This window comes from Lichenostomus cassidix, chromosome 9 (genome assembly GCF_008360975.1).
Source record: "Lichenostomus cassidix isolate B80296 chromosome 9, HeHo_3.0, whole genome shotgun sequence".
Lineage (NCBI taxonomy): Eukaryota > Metazoa > Chordata > Aves > Passeriformes > Meliphagidae > Lichenostomus > Lichenostomus cassidix.
This window is the reverse complement of record NC_139490.1, coordinates 3,828,056-3,855,516: the sequence shown is the minus strand read 5'-3', so window position 1 is coordinate 3,855,516 and position 27,461 is coordinate 3,828,056. Positions and strand designations below refer to the sequence as shown.

General features: G+C 41.4%; 2 protein-coding genes across 8 annotated transcripts; both read left to right on the top strand.

Annotated features, from left to right (window-relative positions):
- Positions 1 to 467: 467 nt before the first annotated feature.
- Positions 468 to 13,534, top strand: LRRC31 (leucine rich repeat containing 31). Of its 5 annotated transcripts, XM_085068986.1 has the most exons (10): positions 471 to 2,166; positions 2,545 to 2,802; positions 3,670 to 3,819; positions 4,181 to 4,348; positions 6,919 to 7,086; positions 7,962 to 8,129; positions 8,886 to 9,053; positions 10,137 to 10,304; positions 11,441 to 11,608; positions 12,757 to 13,534. In XM_085068986.1, exons 1-10 carry the CDS (start codon positions 2,154 to 2,156, stop codon positions 13,074 to 13,076), a joined length of 1,749 nt encoding a protein of 582 aa, XP_084925112.1. In that variant the 5' UTR covers positions 471 to 2,153; the 3' UTR covers positions 13,077 to 13,534. The 5 variants fall into 5 exon arrangements, with proteins under 5 accessions (XP_084925115.1, XP_084925113.1, XP_084925114.1 ...); XM_085068989.1 differs by lacking the exon at positions 7,962 to 8,129 and having other exon boundaries at positions 468 to 2,166; XM_085068987.1 differs by lacking the exon at positions 6,919 to 7,086 and having other exon boundaries at positions 469 to 2,166.
- A 65-nt stretch (positions 13,535 to 13,599) lies between these two features.
- Positions 13,600 to 25,571, top strand: LRRC34 (leucine rich repeat containing 34). 3 transcript variants are annotated; one of them, XM_085068992.1, is made up of 11 exons: positions 13,600 to 13,684; positions 18,396 to 18,517; positions 19,396 to 19,517; positions 19,675 to 19,739; positions 20,499 to 20,582; positions 21,572 to 21,700; positions 22,933 to 23,028; positions 23,411 to 23,565; positions 23,666 to 23,821; positions 24,915 to 25,041; positions 25,287 to 25,571. In XM_085068992.1, exons 1-11 carry the CDS (start codon positions 13,631 to 13,633, stop codon positions 25,488 to 25,490), a joined length of 1,314 nt encoding a protein of 437 aa, XP_084925118.1. In that variant the 5' UTR covers positions 13,600 to 13,630; the 3' UTR covers positions 25,491 to 25,571. The 3 variants fall into 3 exon arrangements, with proteins under 3 accessions (XP_084925118.1, XP_084925120.1, XP_084925119.1); XM_085068994.1 differs by lacking the exon at positions 13,600 to 13,684 and adding an exon at positions 13,701 to 18,044 and having other exon boundaries at positions 18,399 to 18,517; XM_085068993.1 differs by lacking the exon at positions 13,600 to 13,684 and adding an exon at positions 13,701 to 18,044.
- The last annotated feature ends 1,890 nt before the right edge of the window (positions 25,572 to 27,461 follow it).

Genomic DNA, 27,461 nt, shown 5'->3' with positions numbered 1-27,461 from the left:
CAGGACAGAGGAGTGGCAGAGAGGAGATGGACAGAGCAGAATGGGGCCTGGCTGGGCTTGGCTGTCATGATATATGACATGTTCACAGCACAGCCTGAGCCTATTGCAAGGTGCTCCAAATGTTTTCAGCCCAGTGCAGCCACCTCACTCTTGTTATCCTGCCTTGTTGGAGGGACAACCCTGTTGTCCCCACTTCCTTCATAGCTGATGGGGAAAAAGGTGAAGGTTTGCTTTTTAGGAAGAGGAGGCCAGGTCACTGTGGAACTATGTTTCCCTTCTCACTGGATTACAGGGATGCTGTCATGGTGCTGTGGGGTATTGTCACTGTCATTCAACAGCTTCAAGTGGTGAAAGAATTTCTGAATGGGCAGCACATCACCTGAAATACTGATATCAGAGCATGTGAGTTAACCCAACCTAACCACTGTAACTGATGCTTAACATGCTTAAGGATTTCCCCAGATTCACAGGACAGAGATTATCAAATATTCCCATTCCATGTTCTTACTGAACTGCAGTGGGCATTGAGAAATCTTGGGCTAGGAGAGCCTGGGACATGTTCACAAACACAAGTTGCTTTGTCTCTGCTTCATTCCTGGTCACTCTGTTGTTAAGCACAAGCAAAAATCTGTCAAATTCGGGTCTTTACCAACATAAAGGCTGGGATTTTCCATCATCTACATAGCTGAGATGCCTGGATGCATGAAGTGAATTAGCACAAATTCCTGATGTGGATACAGGTCTGTAGTAAGATGCTAATTTCAGAAACTGGGACAGGACAGCCACTCCTGGTGTCAGAAAATCCTAAAGCCAACTTGGACATAATTTCTATTTGGGAATAGACGTGTGCCCTGCTTTCCATAGAGAAAGATGGTTGATCACAGTGGTTTTGTGTATTTCTACATGCTGTAAATATTTCCCAGCATGGTACTTCTCATGGGCAAGAGGATTTTTCTGAAGTTAATTTTAAGTTTTTATTTTCTTAATCTTACCCTGTTGACTCCTTGCAGCACTCTGTGCCTCATTCCACCCGGTCTGAATAATTTGTCTGTTTTCACTCCGAGTTAAGCCTGTCCTTGGGCTGGTGTCTGCTCACCTGCTTGCAAAGGAATTGTTTGGTTTGTTTACCAGCTTCATCATTCCTCACCAAAATTACTCCAGTTTGCACATGTCTTCAGTGTATACATGCCTGGGGATGGTCCCTTGTATTTAAGGAAGTCTAAATTATATTGCACCAGGTGCAGACAAAGGTGAGCAGGAAATGATAAGGGAAATAGAGCGTTTGTCACATGACAGGGAGACAAGAAGAGTTTGACTGGTTTAGCCTACAAAAGGGAAAACCTCATAGACTGAAAAGATTATCAATGCTAAAGAGATGCAGCATAAATGGCCATGGGTATAATTAAGGCAGAAATGGTGGCATTCAGCATTGTGCAAATCAGACTTTAGGGCAGACAGACAAAAATATGGAGTACTGTAGTTTGAGGTATATATACGGTGTGTCCAATGATTGCATTGTAATGTTGTATCATGGTGTTGCCCACAAGATGATTGTGACCTCTCCTCGTGTCTCCTGTTACCCTAAAATGATCAGGAGTGTCCTAGTCCTCTGTATCTGTATTTTTCTTACTGAACTGTGCAACATCCTGCTGGCAGCAGGGCTCTGCTCAGCCTCCAGCACTATTGCTGATCAGTATGGACAAAACGGGTGGGAAAACAAAGAGCTTTTCTTCAGGTAGTCTTGTAATCTGATCTCTCCGGTGAGTCAGCCTCTTCTAACAACAGCTGTCTCAGGGACATGCAGTTGTTTGTGAGCAGTATCAAAGGCTGTACTGCCACTTCCTGATTTCTGCCTTGAGAGTGATCCAAGCTGGGACATGATCGGAGCATTTAAGTGGACTTTTCAACCCCCGGAACGGCAGACTGACTTTGGCATTGAGTATAGAGGAATAGAGGCATCAGGAAAGAGCCCAAAAACCACTTGTGCAAAGCTGCTGCTGTCAAACTGATGAAGACAGAAACTTGTGAGAGAAAACTACAGGGCAAGTTCCCATTAAGGAAAGAAGTGAGGTTTTCTTTGCATGTCATGACTCACTGCAAGCCCTGAAAGTGCTGTGAAAACTGCAAAGCGTGAGAGATTCTCAGGTGTACCAATGGAAAACACAGGTATGTTCTTTGTTTAAAATAATACCTCTACAGCAGGAAATCTCAGCCACAGAAAGCAGGATTGTTCTACAGCTCAGTAACTGTGCATGTACATCTAGGTACCTTGGTTTGTATTATTTTTGCATTTCTAAGAAATACAGCTGGGACAGCATATTAAGAGCCAGGCGTTTTAAACAATGCCTCAGCTTTGTAATTTAAACAATGCCTCAGCTTTGTGTAATTGTAAATGTTCTGCTCTTGAACACTTGTATCATCTCTGTGATAAATGGTTAGATGGAGGCAACGGTGGCAAATTGTCAGTGCATCTGCCATTGTGAAAAAAGGTAAGCAAGAATAAACATTATTAAAGCTGATTTCTGTCTGCTTATCCCCTGAAAGATGACCTGAAGAACTGCCAGGATGGGCATGAAGAGGACAACCCAAAGAGTTCCCCATTTGACTTTGTTATAAAACAGTTCCAAGGAAAGAAGCATGCTCCTGAAAAAAAAAGAGAGGAGCCTTCAGCCATCAAACAATTCTTCAAGGGCTTTGACTTTGGGAAATCTGAAGGCAAGGACAGAAGGGAAATTGAAAAAACAGAAATAAACAACTCTGGAGCTGATGATCAGAGTGAAAAGCAAGATCTCTCTGTAGAAGGTAATGCTGGTACAATAGTTAAACACATATGTATGTGTATATATTTTAATTTAATAGAGAACCAGCTGTTTTCTTGCTAGCCAAAATCCTGTATTTGTTGCCTAGAGTTTATCCTCCAGCCAGGATTTGCTTCTGATTGGAATATTATCAAGGATGTTCCCTCTTATTTGATAGGTGCCAAGCAAGGAGTTAGATCCATGTTGCTGAGGCAGGATAAAGCTTTTGGGTGATTTCTCTCTTGCTCTGCAATGTGAGTCGGTGCTGAAGTTAGCTCATTAGTTGCAGAGCTTACTTGGTTTCAGAGGCAAGCTTTGAGCAATGGCTTGGCTTGCTGTATTTAAGATGGCTCTCTGTCCTGCTCTCCTGCTAAAGCAGTCTGAGGACAACAGGAGCAGATGTCTTCTACCACTTGACACTGGGTAAGGGAAGGGAATGGGAATCCATCATGTATGTTATTTTGCACACACAAGAATACTCTTTACAGCCACTCCAGAGAAAATGGAGCTATTTTTCAAAAGGAGCTGGAAGGTGAGGCTTAGAATCCCATCCTTTATCCTAAGGGGTTTGGGTCAGTTTGGGGAAACAATGAGAGTGGGATTGCTATTTTCTGTAATTTTTTGCTTTGCAAAGCCCAGAAAAGCAGGAACTGCCTTACACAGATGTATGAAAATGCAGCAGGAGTTTTGTAGGGATTTGATCTATAGTGATCTTATCAGTCAGGTTGTTGGTCCCCATGAATGAAAAATAGAACCTGGTTTAGGGACAGATTTAATTCATTCCCTCAAGTCTTCACCTGGCAGACTAGGCAGGTTTTACACCCTGTGTTAGTAGCAGAGGTAACTAGAGCCCTATCTCTTTGTTGCTCAGATGGACTTTCACATCTCACTTCTGAAGCAGAGTCACCATCTGGTGAGCAGAGATTTAACCAGTTCATGGAGAAACTGGGAAAGAAACCCAACAGCAAGAATCTGGATCTAAATAATTGTGCACTAAGTGTAGCAGATGTAACAGAGCTAGGTAAATGCACATTTTATTCAACTTCTTACATTTCTTTAATTTTTTATTTGCCTTTTCAGTTATTCCCTCTCCACTTTTCCCTTTCTTTTATACAGGCCATATTAACATTTCATCTAATGGTCCCACATCCCTGAGAAATATTAATTAATAAATTATATAAATTATGTAATATATCTAAATATAAAAGCCATGCAGGTCTGTGAAGCAGATGAATGTCCTTACACTCTAGCCACAGATAAGAAAACAGAGGTACAAACTGTCATGGTTTTATAATTCTCTGTTGGTTGTAGAAAACATCGTAATATTAAAATGTATGCAGAAACATGCAAACAGAAAAGCTTTTTCTTTTTTTTCCTTACAGCTTCTTTACTGCCATTTCTCCCAGAGCTGGAAGAGCTCACCCTGTCCTGGAATGGTTGTGTTGGTGGAACTTTGAAAACTCTCACTGTCCATCTTCATCATGTGAACTTGTTAAAAGTCCTTCGACTTAACAACTGCAGGCTGACAGCTGAGGATGTCATCTCCTTAGGTACAGGATTTCATTTACATTTACTTCCAGACAGCTTGGGGCTAATGTAATCCATCTCATCTCTTCCTACATCCTACTCCTGCTGCTTCCACACTGGGCAAAGTAAACTCCTGCTGTGAAACAGTAGAAACTTGGGCTTATGGGTGACCTTATACCTTTAGGTAGCTCTGCAGAGTTCATCCTCAGGGTCTGAAGATTTCACACTCAGAAGGGAACATAATTCAGTCCTATTTGAAGAAAGAATATTTTCAATTTGGATCAGTAATTTTTTGGCTAGAAGAAGACTCAGTCATAATAGGGTCAGCTTAGGTGTCCAAGCTGCAGGACAGGTGAGTGCTCATCATAAAAACCCCAATGGTCTTTTGGGTGCAGAATTCAAACCAGAAGTGCTGCCTCAGAGCTCTATGACTTAGTGTCTTTTCAAGTCTGGGAGAAGCTTATTCCTCTGCTTACCTCTTTCCTTGGACTGCCTGCACCCTGCTTTCTGCAAAGCATGAGATGTGAAGGTTTTAAAGGTGGTGTGACACACTCAGGCTATGGCACTGAGTCACCTCTGGGCCTGGAGTTTACTCTGGGGTGGTTCTATGGTTTGTATTTAAAAGAACAGCAAACACAATCAATTATAAATTAAATTATTTATATATTTATATAAATTATAAATTATAAAAGTTTTCTATAATATAAATATAAATTATATAAATATAAATTATATAAATATAAAATTTATATAAATTTTTATATTTATATAAATTATAAATTATAAAAGTTACTACTTACTTTGTAAGTTCTAAAATGAGTCTGAGTTATAAAGGTGGGGTTTGTGTCATTGATATCCAAGCCTTTTCCAGGAAAGGTTCAGAAATAAAATGACATATGTGGTGGTAGATCAAAAGTGAGTCATACTATCTCTTGAGGAGGAACTATGCATCTCTACAAAAGCTGGTGAAAATAACTCCTCTGTTTCTGATGAGTATAAAATCTGTATTTAATTTTCTAACTTTTTTAAAAAAAATTATTTCATTCTTTTTCAAACCCTTTTTCATATTTTTTGAGTTTTGGTTGTTTTTTTGTTTTTTTTCTTTTGAGTTATTTTCCAATTTATTTATTCTGCCAGATTCTTCAGTGCTGTTTCCTTCCCAGTTCAGTTTAGCTTTTGCTAGAACAGACACAAAATTGATCATAGGACTTGAATTTCCAGTCAAAATGTGATGCCCTTGATGTGTGGAATAGCAGCAGCCAGTTTGCATTGATTTTGCCTGTGATTTTGAAAACAACTGTGTATTTAGGCCAATCCTGGCTGTGTGACCTTGTCCACATCTCTCTGCAGAATTGTGGCCTCTTGTGGACTCAGCACATCCTGCTTAGAAATCAATGTCTCAAATATAACCATAATATCAACCTATTCTATGTGATTGCTTAGAGCTTGACTGTGAGAAGTGATAGGAAACCATTCCTGGAGTTATATTCCTTTATTTATCTTCTGGGAGGAAAATGTGTCTGGAATTCTATAGTCCTCATGTCAAATAGAAGGAGGCTATGCTGCACTTCTCAACTGTAGAACATTGCTCAGTATTCAACACTGAGGCAATAATTTAAAATAAATGCAAATATAACAATCAAGATGTGTCCTTTCCTCTTAAACCTGGATAGTCACTTACAGAAATAATTATTTTTATATTACAAATCTTTTGTGAAAAATTAATTATGCAAACCATACAGATAGGAAAGGATGTTGCTATTAAAATACAATTCTTAATTATTATACTTTAAATCAAAAAATTGTGTGTGACACTTTGAAATTTCATTTGCATATGGTCTGATTAATTGGTCTTTCTTGGGAATGAGTTATGCAAATATGCTCTGCCTCCCTCCTCTACAAAGGAAGTTAGGAAGCTGAATTTTACAGTGGGATGTTAGTAATTCAAAGAAGCACTAACACAGATTGGCAGGTGCATCAAGCCTGGACAAGGCTAAATTTTCTGCAATAAAAATCAGTTCTGTCTGCCTTGAAATCATGGGAAAGTTAGTTTGAGTCAAAACAATGCTCATCTTGGTTTCTTATGAAGTGAGTCAGAAATTCCTGTCAGAAATGAAACTTTCCCATTTCAGAAATAGTTGTGAGAGGACTTCTTTCATTCCCTTCAAAATGACCTGTGGACACAGTACAGAGGATGTTGGAAGTTTGCCAAATAAAACAGAGCAGAACTCTACAGGACAGTAAATTCAGACTTGTCACTTGTATTGATTTCCCTCTAGACTGGACTTTCTGGGTCCCAGCAGAGGCCAAACAGCCTGATGAGAATTTGGGAACCTGAATAAATGTCAGGTTTGTGTGCACTGTGACAATGACTTGTGATCTATATTGCTCCTTAGACAATGTGAGATTTTATACAACATTGCTGCAGAAGCAATAATTCATTCAGCTAACAATTTTCTTGGCAAGACATTCAAGATAAAGTAATTTGGGAATTAAGTAGCTAACCTTCCTCTTTAATATATTCCAAACCTGTATTTCTGTATTTTTGTTGAAATTGATACATAGAATGAATCATCATAGGCTTTTGTTACAGGAGAGGCATTTGAAATTGTTTCTCAGCTTGAAGAACTGGATTTATCATGGAACAGTAACATAGGTGGAAAATTATCACTGCTGACAAAAAAACTCCAGAAAGGATGCAAATTAAAATGTCTGAAAATGACAGACTGTAACCTGACGGCAAAGGATGGAGAATCTCTTGGTATGTGTGTCCATCAAGCTGGACTGAGGCTGGCTTCACAAAAATGGAACATGTTTGACTTTGATGATGATTGTATTGAGCTCAATATTAGTGAAAAGTTAATTTACTTCAAGCTCTGCGTTATAACAGTATTTATGATGTGGGGATTTAATGCACTTTATTCCAAAGAACAAAGAAGAAAGTTGTTCTCTCTAATCATATGAGGGAGGATTGAGAAGATCTAAACCACAGTCTGGCTGCCTCACTGGTCCAGGGTTTCTGGATGCTTTGAGACCTTGAGCAAAAAAGTGTGCCAGAATTCCCAACACTGATTGCTTAAAATTAAGCAGCTAAATACATAGTCAGCAGTGGGATTGGAAAGAAGGTCTGAGGATTGGGAATTTGGGCTGAGTTGGCAACCACTGACCACCCCTCCCCTCTGTCCTCTCACCATAGCAGCTTAATCCTGTGTGGTCTTTTTATCTCATTGTGTGTTTTAAAAGGTGTTTTCTCTGTAAAGAGAAGCCCCTGAGCTCTCATCTCCACTGCTGGAGGAGTCCCATATATAACACATATTTCTATATATTTTCATTAGAAAAATTTCTTTCTCTTTGTATTTCTGCTTTTAATTCCCCTGTATTTATCCAACGGCCCTTGTATTTTTTCACTTTTATTTTTATAAATGTTTTTCACAGATTTTTTTGACTCCTATCAAATCTTTATTTTGCTGTGTTGTTTAGGCAGAACAGGAACTTAGCAAGTCTAAACCACACTTACAGGCAAACCCAGGCCACTTCTTCCTGTTTATCATGGTGCTGTAGTTTTTTAGAGTTCATCTGTATGTATTCCAAACAATTACCAATTCTGGTTTTCTTTTCTTCCCTTTTTTTTCCCAGCTGAAATTCTAAATGTGATCCCAAACCTCGAAGTATTAGATGTCTCTATCAACAAAAGCATTGGCTGCAGCATGAAGCTCATTGCTCAGGATCTGAAACATGTGCCAGGCTTGAAAGAGTTAAACTTGCACATGTGTGGATTAAAGCAAGACAGCCTCCAGGGCTTAGGTTAGACTTTATGTTCAGAAAGACTTTCATTCTGAATAAATTGTACATCTGAAAACCATTTAAGAAAGGCAATGAGGTGGGATTTTGCTGGTGGTTTGGCAGTATTAATGGGCAATCATTATTTGCTGTTTGAGGATTGATAAAAGACTACAGGGCCTTTCAGCAGGAGCCGAATTTCTCTGCCCTGAGCTCAAGCTTGTGAAAGTCAATGGGGAGAGTCACCCTCCACACATTTATCTGAGACACATCTCAGGGCTGATGAGGGGTTCCCTGGATGTGCTTCCTCTTGTCCCAGACAGAACACAGACAAGGACAAAGACAGGCCAGCTAACTTTTAACAGGATAATCCTACTCTCCAAAGGAAATCCAAATTCACCATTATCACTTAAAGAGTGTCCAGTGAAGCCATGTGCAATGGGCTCGTTATCTGTGTCTCTCCCTAGTGGATGTGGCAAAACAACTGGCATTAATTAGCACATCCAGCAGTAATTTCTGCAAGAGGCTGAAGATTGACTGGATCTGGGGGATGAGCTGGCCTCACCTTCACCTGCTCTCCCAGAGAAGAACAGAGCTGCATGGATGGGGAGGCTTTGCTGTATTACTGTGTGTCTGCTGTGATTATACACTAGAGCTTAGCCCAGGAGCTTTGCCTGCAATACCTTGTGCAAACTTTGACGTTAAAGTAAATAGATGCCAAAGCCCTGACCTGGGCTGGTGTGGCAGCCAGTGACCAGCTTGTTCCCTTTTCCATTTCAGACACTGCTTTTCAGCACCTTGCAGAGCTAAGGAAGTTAGACATCTCGTGCAACAGAGAGATTGGTGGTGGCTTTAAAGACTCAACAGCTCATTTGGCCAGCTTGAAAAATCTGGAAGTCCTTGATCTTCACCAGTGCTGTGTCACAGAAGAGGACATGACTGTTCTGTGTAAGGACGTGTTGAAGAAATCCATTAAGGATCTCATTTTTACCTTCTGAAAATCTCAAAGACATAAAAGATTCTGCTGGGCAGAATAGCTGATCTCAGTACTTTTTTCTTTAGGCAGCTCTGAAAGTGCAGTGTGGGAGAGAGCTTTCTTGATCAATGTGGAATGGGTTTTTTGCTGAACCAAAGGAAATGTCAGAGTGTCTGATCCCATGTGGTGCTAAGGATCTGAATCTGCCATGATTCAGACCCACAACTGAAATATGAGACCTGCCACCAAGCACTGCTTTTTTTGATGATCAGTAATTTAGGAAATATCCAGGGAGAGTTCCCCAGTGGTAGAAGTTGGATGAATCCTAGGTGTGTATGTGCAGGGAAAAATGAATGCCTAAAACTCTCTTGGTGAGCTGCACACCAAGTACAGAGTGATTTTATGGGATCTTGTATTGCTGCTTCCGTGTGCTTTCTCTAGGTTGAATTGATGCAACTATAAACACTACTAGTGAGGAAAGGGTATTTCCCAATCAATCTGTGAGACAAATTATTTTTCTCTTATTTTTCTCTTTCTTTTATCATAACTTTTTGACATTTGTCTTTACTCTTAACAACAACAAAAAACCCCCATGAGTCAAAGCCTATATTGCCCACATCCTATTTTCCATGACAAAGATAATTTGAAGACCTGATGATGACGATGAAGCTTTAGGAAATATTCATTATTAGTAATATCAATCATGATTGACTTTCAATTTATTGAATAATAGAGAATAATAACATTAAGACAAAGAAGTTTCAGTTAGCGATGGAGACATTTGGAAATTCCCTACTTCACCTAGAAAACTTGCAGGAAGCCAGGTTCTGACAACCTTCCACACAGTATGGAATACTTAATTTCTGAAACAGTTTTAGTGAAAATGACAAGGCTATTTATGGTCTAAAACATTACTCACCATGAATTGGAGTGTAAAAGCTTGGCCTTGACTGTTGGATTGATTTTTAAAGAAAAGAAATTATGTCAGGCAAATATACAATTACACATTTGTTATGGATCAGTGACTGTCTAATAAATATTTCATGTTTCCATAGCCCAGGTGATACCTTTACTCTCCAGTCTTCAGGAGCTGAATATATCCTCGAATAAAAATGTAGGACTCTCATCTGATCCCCTTCTGGGCAGGCTCAGGTTTTTACCAAAACTGAGATCTGTGACCATCAGCAACTGTGGCTTAGGTGAAGAGTCGCTTTCATCACTAGGTAGGAATATTTCTTTAAAGTGTGTCTATTCTCTGTGTATCCCTATAGGACAAAGCATTTAACTCTTCTTTGGCTGAACTCCAAGGATCATTGTTTCATTATACTTCAGGTCCCAAGTGAAAAAGCCCGAGATAAAACCAGTGCTTTGTGGGACCAGGTTGTGAGGGAATTAATTTTATGTCTTCCCCTACTCTACCTGAGGGGATAAAGCTCTCTTAGTCCTTTGATAGTGAGCTTTTATATACTCCTTAATTTTGGGGGCAAAAGAAAACCATGGTTTTATGTTATGCTGTAATCATAGCCTGAATGTAACACTTCACTCAGTGGGGTAAAGTTTTGATTTTTGAGGGTTTTTTACCTCACTGCAGGTGAAAATTTCAGTAGAAAATTTCTGGGGTAGAGTTCAGCAGAGGGCAATGGAGGAAATTACTGTAGTGGTGGAAAAGATATCGCACAGCCATGAAGAAAAGTCCAATCTAACACAGGATATGTAAATTCAGCCTCTTTTGCCTACTTATTGCAAATCTCTATGGATTAGTGGCCTTTGATAGGTGTTCCATATGGCACATCAAATCTTAGTACAGAGGGATCTCTCAGTTACTGTGTATGATGCAAACTGTATTTTGTACAGTTTACTAGTGACACTAAACCAGGAGTAAGACCTCACTGCCTCCAGCAGAAGCAGTAGCAAGCTAAACTGGTCAGAGGTCCCTGCAGAAAAAGTATTATATCGCTACAATTATGTAAGAGTGACACCATGAAAATCAGAGTTGGCAAAAGATACAGAGCATTTCACCTTAAATAGCAAGTTCACAGCAAAATAATTGCTCTCTTTAAATTGGATATAAAATGGTTTAAAAGCAAGCTGTAAAATTAAATTAATTCAGTGCAGCAAGGCCAAGCCAATAATATGACTAGAAAGACAAAAAACCTCTCCATAGAGTCCTGATAGATTCTATAGGCAGACCTTTCCTATTTTCTTTTGTCTGACTTTTATTAGGATAAAAGAATTCATTCTAAGCACAAATAGTCAGCCTGTTAGGATTCTACTTATGGGTGAATTGCAGGTGAGGTGTCTGTTGAGGCCATGTTGTTTTCTCTTAGTAAGCAGAAGTTGCTGGTCTTAATCTTTTCAGCTGAAGCTGCCCTTCACCTTCCTGAACTGGAGATATTAGACCTTTCTTGGAATAAGTGCGTTGGTGGGAACCTAAAGCTGCTTTTGGGAGCACTAAAGCTTGCAACGGAGATTCAAGTGTTAAGACTGAGCAGCTGTAACTTGGTGGCTGAAGATTTGGCACTTCTAAGTACGTATAACGTGGTATTTACTAGCACTCAAGGAGCCAGGGCATTTAGACCACAATTCAGAAGGGGCTTGTTCCATGGGCTGAGCACGTTTTTGCATAAATCAAATGAAAACATGGAAAATACAGGCGTATTTTTCCCAGAAAGGGCTTTCATTTTTCTGTGTGTCCTGGATATGCTCAGTGGAAAAGCTGAAAAGGCTAAAATGCAAAGAATCTTTAAGCACTTTTATGTGTTAATTTAAAAAAGCATCATTTAGAAAATGTAGGGTTTGCATATGTTTTTTATATCAAATATTTAAAGCTGCCTCTGAGGTGTTTTATTTTTCTCAGACTGTGTTTCAGGGCTCAGTGTTTCAGGGAAAATGTCTGTGCTGACAGCCAGTAATACAGGCACTACTAACTTCCAATCCTTAGGTGGGTTTGTGGAGTCAGACTACTGGGGCAGAATTAAAACAAGTATTTTCACCCACCTCTTAGCAGCTGCTAAGAAATACTTGAAAACAGGGACCTGATAAAGGAATTAATTCTAGGATCCTTTAGAAAACCTGCTTATTTTATACTCATCCTTATGATTCTGTGGGTCTGACTCAGGGGTGTGAGTGTCTGAGACTGGCAATAGCTGTGTGACAGTTAAAAAGGTCCTGGAATGTGAAATCTGGTGAGGTGAAGCCTGAATATTTTTGACCTTAAAAACCATCACCCTTGATGGGTGTCTCCTTTGCCAATCATATTTTAAGGATCCCTTTAAGATATATTAGTCCCTCCCACAGTGAGAGATGGCAGTTGTAGTCATGGAGCCTCACCTAGTTTTGCTTTCCTCTTTCTAAATCTGCCTGTAAAACCTTTCTGCCCACAGTTGGCACTTGATATAACCTTCTTCCAACTGCTCCAAGGTTTTCAGGTTGCCATACACTTTAAACTGAATACTTTGTTCCTTTTGAACAGCCTGTGCAGTGTTGTACATTCCTTTGGCTGTGATAAAACTCTCTTTCTGAGATCAGCAGCAAGTGGTTTTATGTTGCTGGGGACTTAAACTTTGTTGTTTGGCTGCTGAAATGAGGTATTAAAATACTACTCTCCTTTTTGAAAAGCTTTCAAAGCAGTTGCCAGGATTTATTAGTTGTGTTTATGTCTGTCATCTCTTGCAGCATCCCTGAGGCAGGATGGCCATTTAGCCAGATTGCAGAAGCTGGATTTGAGTTATAATAACAACATCTCTGATGAAGGTTGGGCTGTTTTCTGCCAAGGTTTAGGAGCATTCAAGGAACTCTCCGAGCTGGATGTGAGCCTCCCACCATCATCCTGCAGGGACTGTGGGCTGTGGTTCAGGGAGTTGTTGGCAGCACTGACACAGCTGCCAGCCTTGGCAGAGCTGGGCATGCAAAGATGGGTCCTTTCAGCATCCCAGAGGAAGCAAATGGAAGGCTTTAATCAAGACAACAATAGAAACATTCGTTTTGACTGTTGATGAAGGTTGGAGGTGTCTGGAAGGCCTTTTGGGAGCAGCACATGAACCAAGCTTTACATGTCGCTGACATAGAAGACTGCAGTTTTTGATAATCTCCTCAAACAGTTTCACAATTATAGAAAACTGTTACTTAACCTTCTGCACCATAGATCATCCCATTAATAACATATTCTTCCAGATTCTCTGGGCAATGCTTACACTACTCAAACTTCATGTTGTGAATACTGCAATTGCCACTGCCCAAAGAGCAGTGCTGAGCTCAGAGGGACACACTGCAGGTTTGGCAGGGAAGGCAAGGGAAGGGCTGAGGGGTGTGTTAATGCAGGTGGGTGGGCAGGGTGAATGTGGCCTTAGAAAATGTCTCTAATGTGAAAATACTTGAAACCTCCACATTTTAAATTTTGTTTTCTTCTCCTCCAAAACTTTTTCCTCTTTGTGAATAAATTAAATCTATATAATTGTGAGATTTGGATGCCATCTCAACAACTCTACTTTATAGATTCTCCAATAAGAAGAATGCAGAAGGAGCTTGTTTGCCTCTGCTCTGGCCCTTGATGCCATCTCACAGTGTAGATGAGTCTTGTGTAGAGAATCAGTATAAAATCAAGGTAAGAGATGATTGGTGTCTTTGCAAGTCTCAGAGTCAAGGAAGAAGCTGTAGTACATTAAATCTGAGATGTGTCCTGCTAGCTTAACAAGAATTTTGGATACAGAACAATCCATAAGTGTTGAATTCTGGCATAGTCACTTGTGTCATGGAGCATGTTAACCCACACGTGAGCTCCAGGACTGCAGTGGGATTATTCATTGGTAAGGTATTTTAGGAAGTAAAGATATTAGATCTGCCCACTGAGTGAGGAGTCTTAGAGAAATCCTGAGGCAGCTTGAGGGATAAAGTACTGCTCAATTAGCTCTGAGCATCTCTACAGGCTGCAGCAATCGCCTGGAGGAGAGGCATATCAGGATCATTCTGTGGCATTTTCCTAACTTGCTAAGGGCCCCCTCAGCAAGTTCTTCCCTACAGATGCTGATCAATATTCAGCTTTCAGTCCATGTGACCTTTCCAACATCAGCTTTTGCGTGTTCAGGGCTATAACCAGCAGCTGACCATGCTGTGCTGATACCTATTGATCATTTAATCCATGATTTCATTCAAGAGTCACCCTGGACTTCCTGGTTCCACTTTCAGTTCCACTTGAAAAGTGCACTTGGCTCCCCTAGCTCTGAGAAATGTGAGTTGAACTGGAGTCTCTTGCTCAGGAACAGCATGGAATTGTTGCCCTGTGGGATCAGTTATTTCCTACAGAGATCCTGAACCTCTGAAATGAAGCCAAGAGCCCCCGTTTCATACAGGGCTGACAAAAGAGATTTCCAAGCAGTGACTTAAGCCAGGACAGTTGTTCTGAAGGGGAAATACCATCATGTCTGTTTTATAGCAGCACACCAACCTGTTCTCTTTATCACTTGTCTTTGAGTGACTTTCCTCCTCAAATCTGCCTTTGATCCAACTGGGAAATGGATCCTTTATGTGTTCTGAGAGAATTTCTGTGAATTAATCCTTTCCCACTTGAACTTCTCTCTCTCTAGTTCATCTTTGGTGTCCAGATTCTGTTGAAATCTTCCTGACTGGACTGGACTTCAGTGTTGGGGTTTCTTGTTCTTTCATAGCTGAAATTCCTCATTCTTTCATTCCTCATTCTCAGCTCCAGAGCACAGTACAGACCCACTGCTGGCAAATTCCTGCTCCTGATCCTCCTGCTGAGTTCTTTGCCCTCTTATGATTCTGTCACGCCTATTGTGCCACTAAAAAGCTTTTGTTCCTTTTATCACCTTGACAAAATGTCCTGTCAATCTGCCAGTCTGCCCAGAAATCTCTCTTCCAGTGATTTCCTCCTTGGTAATTTCTGATTCATCCTTCTCTCTGCCTTCACTTTGGGTGAAAAATTTTCACTAGACATTTCCAAACAATCAAAACAACCTCAGTTACTCAGTGAAATGGAAAATCAGAACAGAGCCGTCCCACTTTCCTGCAGTCCCAGCTCTCTCCTGCCAACAAGCATATTAATGAGATTTCAGTATCAATCAAGAGCCAAACAGAAATGAGTTCCATACCCTGGATGCAGATTCAGAGAGCACTACCTGGAGATGGAACTCTGAGAAGAGCTAATCTCAGAAACCCTGCCTTCACCACCTCCTTCAGGATGCACTGCCTTCCCTGGAGCCACACAAGGGGAGGGAGAGCAGGACTGCAGTTCTGACCAGCCAGTTAAACTAAATATAGGGTTCTGCTCTCACTCACTCTGCATTTTGAACCTGCAGAGTGGCTGGCCCCAGTCCAGCTCTGTGTTCTATGTATGCTGCAAATAAAACTCTGAGGGGCTTAAGGGGTAATTGAGCAATACAGAATAAAAACTAGACAAGGACATTGTGTGTCTAGGACAAACAGCTGTCTGCCTGTCAAGTGCTGTGGAAAAAGATGGTTGCATATAAACTGGCATGCAAGAATTAGAATAATATCATGTTTGTCATGGTTCTTTTGAATAACAAAGGTGTAGTGATGTGTCAGAACATGGCAGAACCATGGCAGAAATTGCATCCTGCAGACCCACTGCAGGGGGTGGCTTTCAAATAAGCCTGTCATACACAGATACATCACAAACTGTCACCAAGCCATCTCAGAGATGAGCTGTACCACTAAGGATGTGACAGCTTGCAGTCATTCAAAGTGCTGTAACTTCAGATTGTCAAAACATCAGTGAACAGTTTTGCAAAAGTATGGAGATACTTTGAAAACAGGTTTTTTTACCTCTGTAAGACAGGATGGTAATGCAGGTCCTGGTAGAAGTTTGTGTGTCCTGACTGTCTGGAATCCTAATCCATGTTTCCAAGCAAAGTACTGATCATTTCTGGAGGTAAAGTGCATAAGTAAGGTTTACAAACTGTGATATTGTTGGGATCATTACTAAATGCAGAGAGCCAATATGAGTTTTAAACACTGAGCTTTGATATTATTCCTATTCTGACAGCTCTGGCCTGATGCTGCACCTTGTATCTACAGAGATTAAGAATCTCTTCAGTCCTGCATTTGGAAACAGCTGAAGTCCATGGAATTTCCATGTTGCAGCAGACTGAGATCTTCCCCCTTCTGTTGCTCCTGCCTGCAATTTGCTTATGTCTTCTGGCAGACATTTAATTCCTTTATCTTGTCCCAGCTATCATCTTTCTAATGATTCCAGGACAAAGATCCCCTTTGGAAAGATACTGAATTGATCTTCAGCCAGGCTAAGGCATTTAAAATTTTCAGTTCCTTCACCTCCGCAGGTATCTAGACAAAGTCATTAAAAAGATATATTATGTCAATTAAATAGTAATTTTTGGGATTTTGTGCTTAGGGAAGAAATCTCCTAAGAAAATTCCATGGAGCTGCATTAGTGTTGATAGATGAACCCAGAATATTCTCCTCATTAATGTCACATTATACCTCACAGTATGGTGGAAATTTTGGCAAAGACATCTATGTTGTTTCTTGTGCTGGAAAGATTTCTTTTGGGTTTAATTTTACTTCTTCGCAGAAACATTAGTCTGCTTCTTCATTTCCTTTGTATGCACAGTGCAGGGGAGAGCAATTTAAATTAATGAAATCTGAAAGTGAGTCTTTTGCATAAATTGCTACTTCTGTAAATGTAACCTTCAAGAAGAAAACCTCACCAGTGAAAAAATCCTTGGAAAAAAAGCACTGCAGTACATAAAAATGAAGGTGTATTCTCAGCCCTAAAATGAGGATGCATATGAATACTGTTATGCTTGCCAGCCCAAGGGTGCATAATTGTTCATTATCAAATGAACAGCAATTGTTAATGCAGTTAAAGACATTAACAATATCACATCCATTTTTAAATTGCCCTTCGCTAACTTTGTGACATATTGATTCTATGCAAATGCAGCACTTATTTTCCGCTGTACACAGAAAAAAACAAAAAGCCAAAAACTGCAGCAGTCTCTCCAGTCAGGATTCCATCTTTATGATTCAACACAAAGGTCAGTGTTTCCACATTCTTGCTTTTCTCTCCCTGCCTGAATACTGAGATGCCAGCGATAATGAGGAGCCCAGGCTCGGGTGTGTCCCAGTGGAATGTCCCTTCTCCCTGTGGTAGGGAAAAGCGGCACTTGGTCCTAATGAAGAACTTAGATTGTGCAAAAGGGAGGTATCAATAAAATAAAAAATTAAAACAAAGGAGCAAATAGGTGCACATTTTCCATAGTGCATATTCCTTTAGGAATAGCATCAAAGCATTTTTCACTCAGATCTGGTATCTTGACACTGATTAACCTGGTGGAGGACCCAGGTACAGTGTTTGCTGGGTGTTCCTCTCACAAACACGGGAAGGGATGGCCAGCAGCAGAGCTGGGATTTCCTCCAGGCTGTCCGGACAGTCTGAGTGCTCTCGTGTCAGGGAGATTCTTCAAACCTGGGGAAGTTTGTGCAAGAGATTACGAGACAGAGGCAGCACAGCCAGCTCCTGGCAGTGCTGCAGTGCAGGAAAAGGGAGCTCACCCCCTCCTACCTAGGAGGGCAGTGATGAAATCACCAGAGGGATTTATTTGCTGGAGAGGCCAGCACAGGGACCTTTGAAGGAGCAGCTGATCCGTGTAACCATGGACAGTTTTGCAAAGGCTCCTCGGAGACCGTGGGCAGACCAAGTCCGTGCTGCGCGGGTGCCGTGAGGAACCTGCTCTGCCCTGCTCCGCCTGGTCCGCAGGGTCTGCGCACCACCGGGGGGCTCACAGGGGACACCGGGGGCTCCGGGCAACCCCCGCCTGCTCCCTCATTGGGCACAGGCTCCAGGACACCCTCCTAGGGCACGGGCTCCGTTCCCGAGCCCAGCTCAGCAGCCCGGTTACCGGACTGACCGCGGGCCGCTCACCGCAGGCTGAGCTGGGGACAGGGGAGAGGTGCTCATCGCTCAGGTAAGGCCTGCGGGGCTCAGCTGCCGCAGGGATCACTTCTCTGCTAGCTCAGATCCTCTTATCTCTGAGTTTATTACAGAATATTGCGAGCTGGAAAGGACCCACAAGGCTCATCAAGCTCAACTCTCAAGTGAACGGCCCGCTTCGGTATTATTAGCACCGTGCTCTAACCAACTACAGCACATCAGAAGCACACCCACCGTTTTCCTCACGCTTTCCTGTCTCTGTTACTCCAGACCACGAGTTGTAACCCTTTCCAGACCAAGCCCATTTGCACTGTTATGCAGATCCCTCCTGGTGCTGTTGCTAGGCTGCCACAACCATGCAGTAACATTTGGTTTTGTTTTCCAGCAGGTCATGTCGGTTCGTCCAGATCTTCACCCACACTATGTGCAGGCCTGTCAAAATCTGAGCCAGCCTGAAAACCCCTTCATTGCTCGTGTGCTTCAGGAGGCTGATAAAAATGATGAAATGTAAGGAAATAACAAATGGTGTGTTTCAGATGCTTCTGAAAGCCTTAAACAGGGTAGCAGGATGAAGAATTGAAAAATGAGAAAGTTCATGCAGTTTCAGGCTTAAACACAAATCAAATTTAACATTTACTGCTGAATTTCTGGTTTGACTCATCTTGACATCATCTTGGCAGAAGTTTGTAGCTATATATCCTTTCTGGGCAGCTTTACAAGCAGTGAAATCAAAAAAAGTGAAAAATGTACAGGATGGTGCCTTTGTGTCCCTTAAAGAAGCCAAACCCAGTGTCTAGTCATCCAAACTCCCTTCTTTGTGTCTCACTCCTGTTTAAAAACCCTCAGCTGCATCCAGTTGCCTTCCAGCTGGTCACGCTTCTCTGAGCTCTCTCTGAATCCTGCCAAGCTATTAACTACCCAAATTCTCTCTCATTAAGGGCTAGGTACTGCTTCCTCTCATGGATGGTGTTAGGGTCAAAGTTAATCATCCTTTAGGGGGAAAAAACTGAGAAGATGAAATGGTTTGTGTTGGGTTTTGATCCTGAGGGCACAATAAAGTAAATAAAAGAAAGGGAGCAAGTAAAAAGAAGATGATGAGGTAACCTCTGAGATAATATTTATTTCCATCTGCTTTCTCTCCATCTTGCTTATTCCTACTTTCTGTGCAAGCATGGTCTTGCAGCTGAGCAGTGCCTTCAAAAAAGGACAGTGCTGAGCTACAGCTTCAGTCTCATTCTCTGTCATGGTGTCACCAAAGGTGGTGGCAGCAGATAACCCTGTGCAAGTGAGGGAAGCCACGGGCACACCTCTTACCTGGAGAGAGAATTCATTTCTCTCTATCATTTTACTTCTCCCCATGTGCTTATATTTTTATGTTACTGCAGAAGTACAAAAGGAATCACATTAAAATTAGCTGGAAATAATCATCTGGTGCCTGTGCCAAGAGTTACAGATGATGATCTTGGAGTTCTTGTGTCTGTCTTAGGCCAAGCTGCCTTTGTCACAGGTAAGGTTTTCCTTCTGTGTTTGACATTGCTGAGATAATATAAGAAAACATGATCAGTCTTGATTTCAGCCTTAGCTCACTTTTGTTTCTTTTTGTTCAGAGAGCAGTTCAGTGTAGATGTGCATCTGTCACATTCCTCATTCTTCATCTTTTTCAGGTTTGGATCTTGCCTATAATGTATTGACTGATGCTGGAGCAAAGACCATGGCAGCATTCCTCCAGGTGCCAAGAGATGTTTATCTTTCAGCAACTTGTAATTTATTTCTCTATAGTAGTATTTATATGTGGTGTATTGGGAACAAGAATGAGCTGGTTTGGCAAAATTCCAACAGTTTTGACTATTGCATGCCAATCCATCCTACTAGAACCTCAGACTGTATTCTCTGTGGAGATTTGTAATTTCTGGTAGAAGGCCATTGGATATTTGGCTGGGGTGTCCTGAGAAAAGAATGATGGAATAAACTATGAGGCTTTTAGGCTTACAGTTCAATTCAGCAAAGGGGATAATGGTTGTGTCAAGTGGGCCAGGGCCTTTGTTTCAGCTATTTTATAATCTTTGTTCGGTTCTTTATAGGCCTAAACATAGGGTATTTTAATGCAGCCTTTTTGTCACTGTAAGCACTGGGATACAGGTGGAAAACAGTGAGTTGTCACCCTGTGCCTGTGTTCCTAGAGTTTGAGGGGCACTATTAAGTTCACAAAATGCCTGAGTTTGTGCATCTGAGCTTGACCACCTGCCTTGATTGGTCATGCTGAGCTGGGTGATTTCTGAGGCTCTCTGAGGACCCTCCCCACGACAGGTTTTATGCCTTGCCCTCATTATCTGACATAATTTGGCATTCTTTAACTACTTCTCCAAGTCATGAACTGCCTGGAATGCAGCAAAGAGCAGAGTTTTGTATGTGTATCTCCTTTTTGGAAAATACAGGTGTGCTTTTGGAAAAAAAAACTCTCATTGTTCCTGCTTTGTTTGTTCCCAAGGAAAGCTCCACTCTGCGGTACCTGAACCTGATGTTCAATGACATTGGCACAAGTGGGGCAGAGCTGATAGCAGGAGCACTGCATGTGAGTATTTGCCTGGGAGATTTACACAATGGCATCTCCTTTGATATTTTTGCTTTTGATGACCAGTACTGGCTGTCCTGCCAACATCAGAGCAGGCTGAAAGGGGCCTCTGTCTTTGCTCCATTCAGCATGTTGCTGTGTCACAGGGATTGCCTGTTTTCCCAAGGCACACTTCAGAAATCAGATTTCACACAAGAGAAAGTTGCACTGTGCTGCCATTAACACTTCATTATCTATAAAAACACGTAATTGTCTATAAAAAGCACAACTATCACAGCTGGATTTTTCTGTGTGAAAAATGCTATGCTACAGGATATATAATGGCATTGTTTTTTATCTTTTTTCCCCTCAAAATTGCATTAAATTTGCCTGTACTTTGACATCAATATTTGTTTTGATTCAAGATGTCTGAGACATGTTTTCAAAACTTTGCCTTGCAGCAGCACCACAAAACCGTTTGTTATTTTTAATGCGGTTTCCCAAGGAAGTGAGGCTTGTGTGTAAGATTTGTTGTGTTTGTGAAGGGAGACTCACATGAGCTCTTTCTTCCTCCTTCACAGTCTTTGAACCCTGAACTGATTTCAACTAAATCTGACAGGCCTCCAAAACACTAAGGCTGTGCAGTAGATGTACAATGCTGGTCTCATACAAAGCTTACCAGATGCAGTTTGGTGCAATTTGCATCTCAGATGCCAATTTAGGCAGAAATATTTGCCTGTATTGTTTTCATGAGTGTGATGAAATTCATGAACTTGGAAGAAACAGAAGTTTTCAGATCCTGGAGTTGTGCTTGCAGACTCTCATTTGTTTGATGCCACTGAGGGAAGCCTGAGCCAAGTGCTGAGCCAGTGTTATCACTTAGATACGATTCTTCTGGAAGGTTGTTTTGTCTCTGTGTGACAACCAGCAGGATTCACACACACAAAAAAGCACAGTGTTGTTTTTCAGGCCATCTTAAAGGAATTTTTTTGTTTTTTAATTTTGTCTAGGGGAATGAAAGTCTTGTGCACCTGAGAATGACTGGAAACAAAATAGGAAACCAAGGTGGGATGTTCTTTTCGTCAATGCTAAAAGTTAACTCAACCTTAGAGAAGTTGGATCTTGGAGACTGTGATGTGGTGAGTAACCCAGTAAAATTACCAGCAATAAGATATAAGTCTTTCAAGGGTATTACAAGGGTCCTGCAGCACTTAATTAGGGGGAAATGCCATCTGCTGTCATTGATTTTGTGACAGCCAGAGGTAACAAAATATATAACATTGCACTGTGTGCTTGGAAAGACACATTGCATAAAGCACCTGTGAAGTCAGAACTGGGGATATTTTAGAGCCACTGTGTCTCTCTAGGAATTCAAGTGCTTGGCTTGCACATTTTCTGAGGTCTTTTTCTCCTGTTCATTTCTGTTGAGCTAAGTCCTGTACAATTCATGTTGAAGAATGGACTTCTCATTCCCTGGAGAATCTTTTCCTTCTGAAGTGTGCAGTGCTGTAACACCTGAAAGTCACCCATGCCACAGCTCTGCTGCTCCTCTCAGAGCTTGACCCCCACAGGATATAAGCACAGAAGTCCTGAACTGAATCAAAAAGCACCCAATTTACTCTTGGACAACGTGGTTCCTCCTAGAGCTGGGCACTTAGACTTTTTACACAGTGCACAGGGAGACTCAGGAGGTTGTGAATTGCTTTTAAAAGCCTACATTTTTCTCCTGGAAATTCAGGAATTGCTTCTAAGCCAGAAGGGGGAATACCCCTCAGAAAGTGTGAAGGTGTTATGAATACATGAACAAGGAAAGTGTAGGCAGTTGTAGGATTTATTCAAAAGCTTAGTATGTGTGTGCTTGGTGGGGAGTTGATAGAGAGTTGGTTTAAAATGAAGTGGCTCCGGGTACAGACCAGCCTAATTGAAAAGTAGCATAAACATAAAATAGAGGGCAAATTAGAAGGAAATTAAAAAAAAAAATCTAAATTTGCCTGATTCATACTAAATATGAATTTACCTAGTGGATAAATGTTAGGGGAACATACATAAGCTGATTTTGTCTCATAATTCAGGAAAATCAAAATATAGGATCAATTGAATGGACAAGTGTCTTTGAGATCCATTATTCTTGCTTTTTATTTTCTGAGTTGCCAAGTCATATGTACTACTTAGTCTAATTTCACTCTGCTATTCCATAGGCAGTTGGCATCGGTATTATCTGAAAATCTATTATATGTCTGTAAGCAATTGCCTACTGTAATCCCATCCCTCCAGAGAACATGAAGGAAGAAATAATAATAATGGTAATTTGGTAGCTTAATCTATACACCGAACAGGTTTCTCTAAAGAGTTTATTTGTTTTCATTGCCAGGGCATGCAGTGTCTGATTGCCATAGCCATAGCCCTGGCTCAGAACAAATCACTCAAAGCAATAAACCTAAATCGTCCTTTGCTATCCAACCATCAGGTATGTGAGTGACTGTGGAGTCAGCTCAGAGAGAAGAGCCTGAGTCAAGTCACTACTGGTGTATTTAGGGACATCTGAACTACACAGCTCTCTGGAATTCCTTTCAAACTGGAGCAAACTGTTGCAGGAATATTATTTTTCTGTGACAAGTTTTGTGCAGTTACCAACTGCCCCTGTTTAACTAGAAGGTTAAATTTTTAAAAATTTCTTTGTTGGTACATTTGTTAAATAATGGGCTAATGGAGAGGGGTTGGTATTGGAGAATACAAAATAGAACATTTCTGTTGACTAGATCTTGCAGTTACTAGTGTGTCTCCCTTTTGCTGAAGCAAAACTATATCTCCTGAAGTCCAGCTTTGTCAAACTGAGTGTATGTTTTTAGGAAGAGACCACAGTCCGTATAGCTTGGATGTTGAGCAATAACACTTCTCTTGTGGAACTACACTTGGGCAAGCATAAAATGAAAAATTTTGGTGTAGAGCGACTGTGTGAGGCTCTGTATGAAAACTCCAGCCTGAGATACCTTGACCTTAGCTGGTGAGAGTGATTAAATGTGACACAGCCCCTCACTAATATTAGAAATTAGTTTTCTTAGTGCCTTAAAAAAACCAATTTAAAATATGCATCTCTCTTTCAGTAATAACATAGCCCGTGATGGTGTAAAATTTTTGGGAGAACTCCTGAAAAAGAACAAAACCCTGGAAATCCTGGATCTTAGTGCAAACAGAATCGAAGATGTGGGAGCCATTTACCTGAGTGAGGCCTTGGCTTCTGAGAACAGGACTCTGCGGGCGTAAGTATTTGCACAGCTTCTCAGAGACTGCAGGTGTAAGAAACTTGCACTTTGCAGTGGCTGAAATGGCATCAAAGCTCTGTGCCTTGATGTTGATCAAAATAGGAAAGTCAGGATGTTCCAAATGTTTTGGTCAATTTTTTCTTCTCGGGGAAAATACGAGTGAGAGATTGGGTGGGATTTCTTTGCTAAGCATAAGTGTCTGCTGTGATGATGATCATCATCATCTCATGAGATGCCCCAAGACCTTTGAGACATCCTGGGCTGCTGGATGTGAGTCTGAGGTCTGCTCAGAGCTCTCACAGCTTCCACAGTCACTCGAAGAGGGTGAGGGGGAAGACAATTGATCTGTTCTTTCTGCATCTCTAAAGTGCAGGTCCCTGCGGTGCACAAACAAAAACAAGAGCTGCAGGTCTTCAGAATTTTGAGCTAATCAGATTCCACACTGGGATAAGGCACTATATTTGTTGGTTCTGATCTTCAACACTTAAGAAAATCCTCTGTTTAAGTTCGCTTCCGGGTGAACCCAGAAGAGCTGTAATCTCTCCATCAGGGTGTCTTTTGCAGCCGCGTTAAACCCCCGCCGGCAGGATGTAAAAGCTGATCAAAGGTGTTACCTGAAGCCATTAGTTTTAAGTAGCAGACTGAGGAGGTGGCGGCTTCGAGGTGCCTCTGAAAGCCTTCCAGGTTCACTAATATAAAAATAACTGCCACTCCACAAAGATCAAAGCTTAGCCTGGATAAATGCCAAGGCTTGGGCTTCAAAGCAGACTAGAGATGAGACCTGGCCACCATGTAGCAAAGTCACTGACACTGATGAACTCAATAGTGAACAACTGGCTGCAGGAGCCGTGGAAATGCCTTAGAAATAGAACAAGCCCATAGTCCAACTGCCTTTGCAACATGAAAAGGATTTTATTCTAGAACTCCCATTGATACAAATGAAAACATGTATTATTAATAAAAAAAGTTCAGTACATATTTATATAGATAATGATAAGTGTAAATCATAGTTAAACTCTTATTTTTGACTAAGAGATGAGAATTCTATGGTTTGGCACACAGTTGTGTAACTCTTTTCTCTGCCTTCTAGGTTGTCCGTTGTAAGCAACAGGATAACTGGAGAAGGACTTGTAGCTCTTTCACAGGCAATACAATCCAACATGAGTCTTTCCCATATTTACATCTGGGGGAACACATTTGATAAGAACACCTGTGCAGTAAGTGTTTGGTTCTGAACTCACCTGAGAAGGTTGGGGTTTGTTTGTTTTAAATTGTTGGGAAGACTCCAGCAATTAGTGAACAAGACACCTGATTAAATTGGTCTTTTTTTACATGATTTGGAATTAAACTCCCTGGAGATCTGCACAGTGGAGGGACTAAGTGCCACGTGTTATCTTGCAGAGCCTTCACCGCAGTCCAAAGGAAGTCCCACATGTCATATCCCTGCTTTCATTCATTCCAGGCATTCTCGTTGTTGATCGAGTCGGGTCGCCTGGAGCTGGGCTGCACAGACGTGGCTCCCTACGAGGTGGATGGGGAGATTTTCCTGGCAGAGCAATCCCACGGGCTGGAGAGGCATCGCTACTGGACCCCGCGCTGTGCTGCTGTGGCCCCAGGCGCTGCCAACGCCAGCCTGGAGATTGTCCCTGTCTCGGAGTATTTGTGAGTGAGGCAGCGCCCCAGGGCACTCCCTGGGCCTGATCTTCCCCTACTGGTTTCCAGTAAAATAGATTGTATCAGTATCTGACTTGCTGCGTGTTGTTCCTTTGGGGTTTGAGTCTAGGAGGAATCGAAACCCTCTTGAAATGGCAACAGAGAGAAAATATTGGACAATTGACCTCAAAATTCATTGATAAATAATGCCCCATCTATTAAGAGTCTAAGTATGGAAAGATTCACACCCAGGTGGAGCACACTGACAAGAGCAACACCCAGGACGGTTGCTCGGCAGCAGATCAGGTATCCTGCAGAGTCAGATTCCTGCTGAAGCCGAGAGCTTTGGGTAAATCCATTTGTTAGCACTGTGCTCCACGTACCTTCTCCGTTTACTTTGGAATTGCATCCTTTTGATCTTCTTCCAATAGTGACTTCTTTTAAACTGGTGCAGGTGAGTTTGAGCATTAAGCCACAGCCATGCTAGAATTTAAAGCTGGTGAACCCAGTTTGCTGGGATATACATGGAATTTTGATTAAATTGTAGCACACACTTGTTTCTTGTACTACAAATAGAAATCACCACCAAACCTGGTGCCATAATTTCTTCTCATCCCATGAAAACTGCCTAAAAACATTTGTATTATTATAGCCCTGTGGCAATTCCTACACAAGACTAAGACAACATATGCTGTAATGGTAGTTAAATATTGTTTAATTGCTTGGATACAGACTTTGTGTAAGTTTGGGAATCACTCAGCTTGTTTCCTTTTTCCATTCACTCTGCTCATCCCTGCAAAAGTGACTTAATTTATGCTCCTAAAAAGTCACCAATGGACAGCATAGGTTAGCTCCAAGGCTTTCATTAATGCAATCCTCTGCCCCTCTAAATGTGCCTGTTAAATATGAGTACAAAGTACCAGACTAATCTGTGACTGTATGTACCAGATCAAAGCATGAGGGGAAAAAGGTAAGAAAGTAACTTCAGTAAAAATAGCTGGCAAGCAGCAATGTAACTGCTGCTGTTTTGACTCTGTATTATCACTGTGGTAGTGTAGAAACAGGAAGACTCTTCCCCAGCTGAAATGACCAGGCCAGCTGTGAAAGCTGGTGTGCGTGGAGGTTTGTTGTTGTTTGGTTGGTTTGCAATTTTTTTTCATTGTCCCCACCCTCAAACACAAATTACTCAGGCTCTGTTGCTCCAAGAGGCCCCTGGTATCCTAAGATGACTTAGAGGTAAGGCCAGAGCAGGTATGTTTGCTCTGCACAGAGCCCTCCCAGCCTGCAGTCACTGTGTTGAGCACAAAGTCCATATGTCTCCCTGGGAACACCCAGCTCTAGAGAGGAGCTTATGTTTTAACTCTTGTTTAACAGGAAGGATGGAGCAACGAGAACAAAAGTTTGGGATACACTAAACATGGTGGTTTGAGAAGAATCTGCACACTGTCAATGTTCCTAAATTTTGAAATTAGATCAGCCTGTATTAGTATTTTTCTAAGTGTTGCTGCTCTGGATCATTGCAGGTTACTCTGATAGCCTCAGTACTGACACACTGGTGATAGAATTTCTTGCCAGAAACACCTCTACAAGATTAAGACAGGTACTTTTTCCATGTATCTTTTTTTTTTCCCTGTCAGGTATATGAAGTTCAGGCTAATTTCACTGCTATGAATGACATTTGTTAATCTGAGGTGGCAACAAATACCCAACTCTACCAACAGCAGTATTTTATTTTTAGTGATGTGGTAAGATGGCAACACTATCATACATTAAATATATCAGGATACATGGCATCAACTTTCAAAAGTGCTGGTGTATGTGTTTGAAGTACTTGCACTCTATCTGAACCCTTGTTTAACAGCAAATTGCTCAGCCCATAGAGCACTCTGCATTATTGAGAATATCCATTAAAACTGCTCATGGGTTACAGTTTTCTTTGATATTCCTATGTAAGAAAGGGCGGCAGAGCAATTCCTACCAAATT

Coding starts and splice junctions, on each gene's coding strand:
- LRRC34 (XM_085068992.1), top strand. CDS start 13,631: ATGCCATCTCACAGTGTAGATGAGTCTTGTGTAGAGAATCAGTATAAA. Junction 19,740..20,498: donor CCATGGCAGCATTCCTCCAG/GTGCCAAGAGAT, acceptor TTTGTTCCCAAG/GAAAGCTCCACTCTGCGGTA. Junction 20,583..21,571: donor TGATAGCAGGAGCACTGCAT/GTGAGTATTTGC, acceptor AATTTTGTCTAG/GGGAATGAAAGTCTTGTGCA.
- LRRC31 (XM_085068986.1), top strand. Junction 2,803..3,669: donor GCAAGATCTCTCTGTAGAAG/GTAATGCTGGTA, acceptor TTTGTTGCTCAG/ATGGACTTTCACATCTCACT. Junction 9,054..10,136: donor AGAGGACATGACTGTTCTGT/GTAAGGACGTGT, acceptor ATGTTTCCATAG/CCCAGGTGATACCTTTACTC.